This window comes from Xenopus laevis, chromosome 3L (genome assembly GCF_017654675.1).
Source record: "Xenopus laevis strain J_2021 chromosome 3L, Xenopus_laevis_v10.1, whole genome shotgun sequence".
In the NCBI taxonomy this organism is placed as follows: Eukaryota; Metazoa; Chordata; class Amphibia; order Anura; family Pipidae; genus Xenopus; species Xenopus laevis.
Window position 1 is genome coordinate 43140148 of NC_054375.1, and position 12287 is coordinate 43152434.

At 37.8% G+C, this 12287-nt stretch overlaps 1 protein-coding gene across 1 annotated transcript; it reads right to left on the reverse strand.

Moving 5' to 3' along the window:
- Window positions 1–823: 823 nt before the first annotated feature.
- On the reverse strand, window positions 824–11852 carry mat2b.L (methionine adenosyltransferase II, beta L homeolog). The gene is given in 7 exon segments (NM_001096054.1): window positions 824–1190; window positions 3249–3362; window positions 3933–4126; window positions 4417–4569; window positions 5879–5993; window positions 6458–6652; window positions 11772–11852. Coding segments are annotated over 7 exon segments (1005 nt in total). The 5' UTR covers window positions 11835–11852; the 3' UTR covers window positions 824–1019.
- Window positions 11853–12287: the final 435 nt, after the last annotated feature.

Genomic DNA, 12287 nt, shown 5'->3' on the forward strand with positions numbered 1-12287 from the left:
GGACAGACCATAATTCAGCAAAGAGAAAAGCAAGCTGTAGAAGCATAATAGATACATATCTCTGAATGTATACAGTTATAGGATCCATTATTCAGAAACCTGTTATCCAGAAAGCTCCGAATTACAACATGGCCAGCTCCCATAGACTCCATTTTAATCAAATAATTCAAACTTTAAAAAAATTACGTCTTTGTAAAAATATAACAGTACCTTGTACTAAGATATAGTAAATCCTTATTGAAGTCAAAACAATCCTCTTGGGTTTATTTAACATTTAAATGATTTTTTTAATAGACAAAGTATGGAGATCCAAATTACAGAAATGGAGATCCAAATTACAGAAAGACCCCTTAATATGGAAAACCCCAGATCCTGATCATTTTGGATAACCGGTCCCATACCTGTACCTGCTTCCAATAGCCTCTGAAAGCATGCACAATATTAAGCAAGAGCCCCAACTGAGAGAACCATGTAGTTACTTGCGTGAAAAAGCCATCAATACTTAGTGGACTACATGGTCCTTAACTGGCTCAACCTTGAAATCTGCTGGGATTTTTATTTTTTTTGCAGGGACAAAGGTTCCCTATAATTTGTAAATGTAATGAGAAATCAAGAAAAAATCTATTTTTCAAAGTGCTTCAAAATGCCAAGGTTGCGCCTGCCCAAAAATATGTGGCTCCTTGCATGATGTTTAGCAGTTAAAGAGCAACTAAAGCCAAAAACAACACAAAGTTGCCGGACACAACTGCAGGCAAATATCTTCACTTTCATACTGGGTTAACACTTTGCATAAGGTATGTCAATTATACCCTAAATCTCTGTAGGCTTTAGGCACCCTTTAATTAGAACTTTATCTGATAAACATACAATTTTAAGAAAAAAAAAAAAGTTTGTTCTTTAAACTGCCAACACAGTAATTAATTTCTTTTTTTCTTTAACCACTAACATATAAAACTAATTTTCTTTAAGAAAAATGTAGAGATATCTATTTTTATTTTGTCTGGGGAAATATTTAACACCTAGTGGAAGACTGTCTGTCTCCATCTCTTGTCCACTAAGAACGGCCAGAGGGTTTCCCTAATTCCCACTCTAAACGGTGTTCTCTGGCCAATGCCCATCTTCTCCAGTTTCGAACAGTCCAGTTGTGGATTCCATGGCCGAGGAGTCGCTCCTACGGGCTCATCTGTGATCTACAGAAAAGAAATGGGAGGGAGATAACAGAATATAAAATTATTCAGTTGCCGAAATGTTTTTCTTACAGGCTTTATTTAAGTGCACTGCATTCAAACGGGGGAATGTAATAAAAATCGCTAACGGAAAAACTATTCGCAATGCGAAAAGTTATGCCTTTGCGCGAACAAATTTTGCTTTGTGCGAATTTAATATAGCTTTTGCGAGCCCGGAAACTGTTTAGCGACTACTTCCGACAGTGAAAGACCGTTTGCGAATTTTATAGTTTGCGCCAATGCGCAGTCAATGTAATAAAACTTCTTACTGAAAAAGTCATTATGTTTGCTCCAAAAGATTACGATACCTTCAAGCACTTCTTATGAGTGCGCAATTAAAATTCGCAATGCAATAACAGTTTAAGGAACAATATTACATTGCGAGATGTGGATTTTTAGTCTTATTGGTGCGAATTGTTTTGCTCTTTGCGACTTTTATTACATTCCCCTGTAAATCCCTTGATTTTTCCTTTTTGTTATTAGTTTCCAATATAGAAGCATCGCGGGTGTCTGTTCCATCAAATCATTGTGAATCTTTCTGGAATGGTGACCATTACTTAATTCATGTTTCAATGCACCTTATAACTACTGACCAGTGCTGATGTTCATGTGTGCTGGCCGCAGGGAATCAGAAAAAAAATCAAGGAAATTGACATATTAAACATGTGCCAGTGGAGTGCAGTAGCCAGCAGTAAAACGTCCTTAACCCTTCTATAAACACACACGTGTAAACCTTATGGCTACGGGCACACAGGCTGAAGGCTCTGGCTGTTGTCAACATGCATATTTTTTTGCAGGCTCAAAGAAGCAGATCTGCTCAGTGTATCTGTTCCACTGATTTGAATCTGATCAGCCTGTGTACTCTCACATACAGTTGAAATAGGTTAGCCTAAATACGTGAAAGCAATCATGTTCGGGCCAATCTCCGCTTCAGCTCGACTGGGTGTACACAGGATGATCAGCTTCAAATCAATGGAGCAGGGGCACTGAGCAGATCTGCTTTTCTCAGTCTGCAAAAAAATATGCACCAGCCGGCGCCTTCAGTATGTGTGCCCATAGTCTATGTTTTTAGCTCATTTACAAATATTATTGTTATTATTAACATCTATTTATAGCGCGCCAACATATTGCAAAGCGCTGAAATAGGAGACTAGATGCAACCCTGTCGCCCCCCCCAAAAAGAAAAACAAACAAACCCACCCTGCATCCTACTCCCCCCTTCTTCTTCCATCAGATGAAAAACTTGTTTCTCAGCTTCCACAGAGCCATGCCTTGAATGCTAAATTGACAGATGTAAGTTGCTTCCACCGTGGAAAGGGAGGCATATGGGTTGTATGTGGTCAAAGGAGGCTCAAGGCATTTCATGCTGAAAGGTAGGATACCATACGAGTGGCCATACATAAGTACGGCCACATATCATTTTCCATTAGGAACGACAATCCTTAATTCGCAAGGATTACAGGATTAAACAGTTTTTAGGCTAGAACTCCACGACCCGTCTGGAGCGCACTGCGTTTTCATCCGACAGTCGGATAAATGTAGTTATTACCTGCGATTTCTCCTTCACTTCCTGTTTCTTTAGAACATCCGACACATCGCATGCATTTTGTCGCATAGCGACGTATCGGCTCCAGACGCGTCGTGGAGTTCTAGCCTTACAACTAGCCATACATACACAGATGGTCTGGTACTATGGTTAAAACAAGCCATAATGTCCGAATAAATCTGGGCTTGTATGACCTTTAGGTATGCAGGTTCACTGAGAAGGTCAAAAATATTTATTTATTCCAATTTTTCAAAGGTATTAGAAACATTACTCATAAGAATTAGAGTTGCTGGAATTATGTAATAAAAGGCACAATGTTTATTCAAGAGCAGTAATCTATAGCAGCCAATCAGCAGGTAGCATCACCTAACATCTTATTGGTTGCTATGGGGTTACTGCTCTGGGGCAAACAGTGCATTTTCTTACATATGGGGGTAAGAGTATAAATGATTTCTTTACACCATAGATTTACTTACTGGACGCAGATGGCTGCTGGGAAGGTTGAAGGCATCTGCCATGGCACAAGCTATTTCGTATTTGGTCATCTGCTCATTTCCAGACCAATGGTATATTCCCTTAATAGAGGGATCCTAGGAGAAATGGAGCCACAAATATTTAGAAAGAATTTAACAGATCATAAAACATCAAAACAGCTACTAATTGCTGCCTTGTGTGTTTTAAACAGCGAAGAGATAAAAAACACGAATACAAAAATTACACTGCAAGAGGCCCCTTCGTCAGGCAGCACAGTACCACAGTTTTTGTTTTGAGATAAACAGTAAAGAGCTGTGTCTGCTATGAAAATCTGCCTTGTTACGCCTTATCTAAAATATAATGTTACAACATAAATAATTTTTCACCTTTAACAATATATGCTATGTTAAGTCATATTGGCATTGGTTAAAAAACAGAGTTGGTAACACAGCAACATTTTTTTTATATAGATATAGATATAAAAAGCAGCATGTAAGGGCCGCACATCCTGAAAAAATGGACGAAACCTGGGTGCACATGCATCAAAAATTCATAAAGGATAGAGTGATGGCACTCACAGAGTGCCATCACTCTATATCCTCTATATATAGATATAGATAGAGAGAGAGCGAAGATGTACAGTAATTATTTTAATAAATGATCTACGTTGAATTGATGCCTTTTACCTGTATTTTTCGCTCTGTTAATTGAAGACAAACTGTAGCAACATCTTTGACATGAGTAGGAAACCTTTGCTGACAATGGTCCATATTTGCCGACTTGTTGCTAAACTGCACCTTATCAAAAAGAATTGTGACAGCACTTTCACTAAGTTTTTCCACGTCTCCATACATAACTGGCACTCGAAGAACTGCAGCACCTATTACAAAGCAAACGAGTACGATTTTAGAACCATTTATGAAACAAGGACTTGAGGATTAAATAACCCAGAGGTTAATTACACAACTGCCTTATATTAGCATGCTTTTGATAAATTTACAGTCAAGAGTTTGGACTTGGATATGCCAGTGTATATAATGTGAAAGTGGCATGTTGTTTTTTTTCTAACATTTCTACTCCAGAGCTTAGCCACTTTGTACATGCCCATGTATCTTTCATTTCTATTTATTATGTACAGTAAATAAACATAATAATATTTGAAGACAATACCTTCATTATTCTGCAACACTGCTCTCTCTCCATCCAGTTTTGTCTTGCCATAAAGGTTCAAGGGATGTGGTATGGAATCTTCCCTGTAAGGCGGGCTTGTTCCATCAAAGACATAATCTGAGCTAACATAAATTAGAAACGCTCCAACTCCAGCTATAAAAAAAAGTAAATGCATGGAAATAGGACATACTTTGACTTATTCATCATAAAGCCGATACAATGACTTATTTGTGTATACACCGTGTGTATATAGAGGTTGGATGAGAAACATAAAGCTTCAAAAAGATCTTCTTCCCATTTCAATTAAATATTCTTTGGAAAATGCAAACAAGTTTTTATTTTCTCATTTAGAAGAAACATCATTATCGACAGCCCACCAGTTTTTCCATTTGTTATCTCAAAACCTACAGATTTAATCTGTCCCACTTGGTGGCAGTGAATCCTTCCAGTACTTCAGGAATATGCAGGATTTAGGCTGGGGAGTCAATGCAAATGATTGGGGTCTTTTGAAACCCACAGACAGCAGTTAGCACTGCTGCCTTGCTAGGGGCACCATCTGCAATGAATTTCATGTTGTATGGTCTGTGCTAGCTTGCCCTTACTGGGTGACACTTTAAGCATAGTGTCTTCACTGCCAATAATGTGTTATGAACTAAACAACCTATTGTGTTATAGGGGCATTGTATTGTTTGCAACTATAACATTTTATATAATTGGCTAGAACAAGAAACTGGAAAGATGTGAGCTTTTTATTGGCTGCTAGGATGGGTCAAACAAAAGAGAAAACTGTAAGTTTATATTTTTGTATTGTCTCTTGCGGTGAAAGGAGCTTCTAATGAGACAGGAATAAGAAATGAAACTAAGCGTTAAACTCCACCTTTTACCGGTGTATATAGTGATGCAGTTTAATTATGTCCTGTATTTAAGTCTTTTTTCAAAATATCTAGTATAAGTATTTCTAAAACAACTGGACTTGCCGAGTAATCATTGAAGACCTTTTACTACTCATCCGAGAAATCCTCGGCATAACTCTTCCACTAATCAGATTACAATGGCAATTGTAACTCTTCTGTACCCTGACTGTTTCAGAACACTTCACACATCCATTCATGCAACTCTCACTAACAAGTAACACCTGTTTCTAGGAGTAACCCCACAGAATTACACCTTTGTGAGTTTCAGATGTCACCTCTCTGAAGCGTTACAATTGCCAATGTGATTGGATTAGTGGAAGAGTCTATATGCAGAGGACTTCCCACACCAGTCAGTTGAACTGAAGACGCTGCTCGGATGAGTAGTGAAACGTCTTTAATGATTACACAGCAATTCCAGTTGTTTTACAATTACTAGATATATATATCATGACCTGGATGAATGAAAATCTTCAGTCATATCTTCTTTCAAAAGTGATATTTTGTTCCAAACACACAAAGTAAAAGTAAGAATCTCAAAATGTCCTTACCGGCTACTTTTGCTAAATTCTCAGATGCCACCACATTTAGTAATGAAGCTAACTCTGGTTGACTTTCGACAATATCTGGTCTCCTCTCTGCAGCACAATGAATGATCACGTGAGGCTGGAAATTACAAAATTGAAATGAGGTAAGAGACTAGTAAACAAAAAGGAAATCAAATTCGATTAACGGGGTATACATTTGATAGATGTGACTTTCACGCAAATGTTCTGTCAGCTGTAAAACAAAAATATTACAGGAGAAGGAAACGCGTCTGTATAAGATGATCAATATATATTATATCACTGCTGCTCTGCTAAAACAGTTTTCTTTCCAAAAGGTAATAGAAATCCACCTATTTTAAATCATTTAAAACAGAAAAGAGCAATAGTGTTGCTTACGGCCAGCATAGCAGAATGAGAGTTATGTCTGTTACAGTAAGGAAATATATTTGTTCTTACCATACTTATACAGTTGAATAACAATAAACTACATTTCTTTAAGAACTTCACACTACTCGGGACACTGCCCATGAGAAGGGCAGGACAGTTACATGTACCGCATGTAGTTTCTAAAATTGAATTCACCTTGAAGTCTTGGATCAATGCTTTCACCGCTGCTTCATCCAATAGGTTGAGGCATTCGAATCTGGGTCGAGCACGACTGTACCCGCAGCCCAGCACATGCCAGCTGTTCTCCTTAAACTCTTTGTATACAGCTCGACCAAGAAGTCCGGTTGCCCCCGTTATCAGAGCCCTTCTACTAGGAACAGTAACATCATCCTAAAAATAAACAAACAAATGTTCAGTATATCTGTAGGTCACTTTAAAGATTAATTCGATCTTTACGTTCACTGGTTAGTTGAACGTATCAGTAGATGGAAAAATAAATCCCATAAAAACTTGATTAACATTTTAGGTTAAACAAAAGACAGATGTGAATTTATGTGAAAATCAATTATACACTTTTGAATCAATTCCAACCTTTGTCTACATGCGATGCCATGCTCACAAAACTTTCCATGCTATACAGTAGAAAAATCCTACTAAATGTTTTCATTTAAAAGGCTGATCGTGAACAATCAATATGTTTGTAGACTGGATTCATAGAGATTTTTTTGGGTGGTTGCATCTTAGAACCAAGTTGCCAAAGTTGAAAACAAGTTTACTTTTATTATCTAGTTTTGATATGGCTTCTGTCCAGAAACATGCAAATATGCAAACAGTCCCATCACCATAAAGGAGAACAGAGCACACTTTCCATAGCAAATACACACTAAAGTAGCAGCTAAATGATTTTAAAAGTAAAGTATTTTACCATCAAATATATATAAATGGGTTCATACTTTGCTGAAACTTTATGAGGCCTTCTGGAACATAGTGCAGAGTTAAATTCAATAACTCTGTGTTTAATATAATAAAATAATTATATAATAATAAAGGTGGTGGTGCTTCAATAGAAGTAACTGTAGACACCCTGGTTTAGCACATTTATCCTTATTATCGCATTTTGGATACTGAACTTAACAATGTTGTGTCTATAGATTTATAGAAAATACACAAAAGCCATTGATATCCTGTAAATGATATCTTTATAAATGGTGTTTGGTGATACCATCAGCTTTAATTAATGCTTAGTGATGTGTCACATGACTCGCCGAAACTTGTGTATTATTATGATTGTGGTTATCTTATCCATGTATCATATACACCCTGTTGTAAAATATGTTCTATGACTTGAATAGAAGCAATTACCCTTCGGCCTTGTGCTTAATATTTTACAGTATTGGATATTTTATTCACCAACTATATATATATATTATATATAGTGTGTATACACACACTAATAGGAATAACGTCAGCTTCCTTATCACCCGTCATCTTTCTGCCTGCATCCTTCTGAAAGCAGATTCACCGAGCATGTCGACCTAGGTTACTGTTGTTTTTGTTTCAAATACAGCCTGCAGGTTACCTGAATCATAATCTCGCTGGGTTACAGGTTAAGCAATACTGCATTTGAGAAAAATAGAAAAGAGAAAAATATTTAAAATGACAAGTTATTGTAACATGAGCTTTTGTTGGTGCAGCTTCTTAGAGGTTTCTGTGTTTCACTTATCTTTATATACATTGAATCGCAGACTAAAGTGATAGAGATCCACATTTCGGAAAGGCCCTTTATTCATAAAACCCCATTCTGGATAACAGGTCCCACACCTGTAGTTGTATATCAGCAAGTTACAGAACACCCTGTCCGAACTGAGATTGTAGCATACACAGACACCTTTATTAGAATGTCTCTAGTGACCTCTGACCAGATCCTGCCATAAAAACTTGAATAAAGGCATTTTTACACTATAAGGTGCTGTAAAGAAAATTTCTATTAGGCTGTTCCTGGTGGAGGATTGGCCATTGATTATACATGCATCTGCTATTTAAAGTTGGGTAAAACTTATTTGAGCTGACTCTGAAGTGTATGTACCTCTGCACATTAAACCATAACTCAGAACTTAAATACTGTGAAAATCGTTAGCCATGCTTTTATAAAAAGAGCACAGTCTTATTTTTTAATTAATTTCTTGCCGTGCATTCTCTCAGATTCTTATATATGCCTTGTACTCTATCAAAACAGCAGAAGCTAGGTTTATCCCAGACAAAATGATCTAATCTGCATCTAATTCATCTTTTTGCTACTAAAACTTGGCAAACTGTTAATGGCATCAGCACCTACTTCCAATGCAACAGTCATACATGCGTGAAAGTCAGAAATAAACTTTTACCTTTCTTCTCATTGGCAAGTGCAGTTAGAAGGCTGAACGGTGACAAACTGCAAGGATTTATTCACACTACTGAATGTATTTAGATTTAGGCTGCAGTATGTGATTTTTATTTCATTTGTTATAGCCCCGCTTTCATTTGATCAGCCTCAGACAACAGCATTCTTTCATCTAATAGAAACGGACGACGCTGATGAAGTACAGCGATAACTGGTAGAGCTGGGGCTAAAGATAAGGGTTCTGCTGCATCTAATGTGCTGAATGCATGCTATTTAAAGGAGAACTAAACCCTAAAAACAAATATGGTTAAAAATGCCATATTTTATATATTGAATTTATTGCACCAGTGTAAAGTTACAGCTTCTCAACAGCAGCAATGATCCAGGACTTCAAACTTGTCACAGGGAGTCACCATCTTGGAAAGTGTCTGTGACACTCACATGCTTGGTTAGCTCTGAGCAGCAGTTGAGAAGCTAAGCTAAGGGGTCGTCGCAATCAAGCAAAAAAATGAGGTTGGCCTGTATGATAATTGATGCTAAAAGGTTGATTATTAAATTCTGATGCTAAATGCACTGATTTCTAAGCAGTCATGTAGTAATTATCTGTATTGTGACATTTATATTCTATGTGTACTGTATTTTGTAAGTCTGTCCCTAAGCTCAGCACAGAGCATGTGCAGTGAATCAGAAGAAAAGAAGATGGGGAGCTACTGGGGCATCTTTAGAGACACAGATCTTTACTGCTAAAGGACTGTGGTTGCCTTGGGCTGGTACAGAAGCCCAAAAACATCATGTACAACATTTCTGGCTACTTCTTTAGTTAAGCTTTAATTCTACTTTAAATAACCATTCCTTATGACATTCAGTCCAAACTACATATGTATACTTGCACTATGCGATCCATTTATATGCAAAATGCCCATCGGCAGACATCTAACAACAAATAGTCAGAAATGTACAACAGCAGTGAGTCCAAGGGAGCAAACAACCATTCGCTTAGATAAAGGGCAAAATGCCCATGGAATGGGAAGCCTGATTCGTTTTTGTAGGTAACTGCACTTGTGCACATATGCCCTGCCACCTTGTCACTTGAGTCTCTACTCATCATCATTTATTTATATAGCGCTGTCAAGATACGCAGTGCTCTACTAACACTAAACAGAAGTAAGTGTGGTGTAGTTCAGTGCAACCTTCAGTGCTGTTAGAATCGAGTAAGCGCAACACAATCTTTCACAAAGAAAAGTGGAATCTATGCAAAATAACAGCTTTTTGTATAATGCAAGTACAAGTAAAATGTTCTTCTTGACAACTCTACAATAGACGTACAGTAGAACCCCCATTTTGCATTTTTTTTATGGGACCAGAAAAAAATGATGTAAAATACAGGAAAATGTAAAAGCATGGAAATGTATTATGCATAATATATAGGATACATAATATATAGGAGGGACTACAAAAACCAATGTAAAATGAGGGAAAACTTAAAATCAGAGGATGTAAAATGGGGGTTCTACTGTACATTACAAATAGTCAATGATTTAACAGTTACTTTTTAAAAGTAGCCCTTACTGTCTTGTATGTATGTATAACGTTATTAGTAAAGCACTATTCAGGAGCCGCAGCGCTGTACAGTGCATAAAAGTACAATATATATATATATATATATATATATATATATATATATATATATATATATATATATATATATATATATATATATATATATATATATATATATATATATATTGATAAGATGGGTGGCACTCTGCTTCTCGACTACACCCAGTTGCACGGTTAAAGTTTTCATATATTTCCAGAATGAACCAGCAACACAGGTTTTTTCAATAGAAAATTGAAATTTTTCTATTGAAAAAAACCTGTGTTGCTGGTTCATTCTGGAAATATATATATATATATATATATATATATATATATATATATATATATATATATATATATATATATATATATATATATATATATATATATATAAAAGTTAGGGATGCACCAAATCCAGGATTCGGTTCGGGATTTGGCCTTTTTCAGCAGGATTCGGATTCGACCGAATCCTTCTGCCAGGCTGAACCCGAATCTATGCAAATTAGGGGTGGGAAATTATGTGACTTTTAGGCACAAAACAAGGAAGTAAATTTTATTTCCCCTTTCCACCTCTAATTTGCATATACAAATTAGGGTCCAGATTCGGTTCGGTATTTGGCCAAATTGTTCACAGGATTCGGGGGATCGGCCGAATCCAAAATAGTGGATTCGGTGCATCCCTAATAAAAGTATACATGGGGGGAGACAAATCACATAATAAATTATACAGAATCATATGACAAAAGAGCTTAAGTGCTATGTAGTAAGAGAGTTAGAGGGAAGAAGGTCCCTGCCCCGTAGAGCTTACAGTCTAAGTGGGTGGGTGGATAAGATACAGGTACAGGAGATGAAAAGTGCACAAGGTAAGGCATAGTCAGTAGGAACAGGACTAGGCTAATGTTCTAGTGCTCCAAAAGGTAGACTTAGTTTTTTCTTGAAGAGATTGAGAGAGGATTCCTTACGGAGGAATTGAGGGATGGAATTGCAGAGGTAAGGAAGGAGCAGCAAGATAGAAGGGTTTGAGACGAGAGGTGGCAGTGGATATGGATGGTGTGAAGAGAAGGTGACTCTGAGAAGAGCGGAGAAGACCACCAGGAACGTATAGTGAGACAAGAGAAGAAATGTAGTGAGGAGCAGAGGAGTGAAGGGCTCTGTCTTCTGGTTCTGACTCGTGAAACAATGTAGCAGGTCTGTTCATTACATATATATTGTTCTTATAAGGAATGGGAAGTTGCTTCAGATGACATTCTGGGGTGGAGATTGCATTTAATACAAGGGATGTTCAACTTGCAAGACAGAGAGATGCAGGGAGCTGAAGTTAAACAAAACCATCAAGGGCTTCATCATCATTTGTCTGTGATGATGTCGGTGTTGTTTTGCTGGGCAGAAGTGCACAGAGAGCCCTGCAAAGATGCAGCCAATGGGATCGAAAACACAAACACCAGACTTCAACTTCCGGTACAGACTGTGGGGAAACCACCCAAGGAAGGCTGCGGGGTGTCAAACTACATCCTGCTCTCCCCCACTCACCTGCACAACCTCGACCCAGCCGGGTGAGAAGCGGATCCTGTAGTCCTTGTATCTCCCTTCCATGACTCGCCCAGTGTTTCCTTCCAAACTCGCCTGCAATTCTCTCCTCTGCGCACCTGCCCTTGTCATCCGTGACGTCACCGCGACACGTGACCGCTTTGCTTGGCCATAGGAAGTCCGGCTCGCAGTTGAAGTGCGCCGCCGGTTGCTTAGCAACAAGTGCAGTGCGCGAGTAATGTGTGCAAGTGCAGAGTTAGCGTGGCCTCAGGCCTGGGACACATGCAAGGCCTTTCAGGGGCTGGTGGAGCACTCAAATGTGTCCTGTTTTTGGGGTTGTTAGGCCGCGCTGCACTGTACTGTGATAATGGCTAATGCAGGGGCTTTAAAGGGATGGTTCACTTTTAATATGTTATAGAATGACTAATTGTAAGCAACTTTTCCATTGGCCTTCATTTGTTTCTGTTTTATAGTTTTTGAATGTATTTACATTCTTCTACTGGCTGTTACCTATTTTCA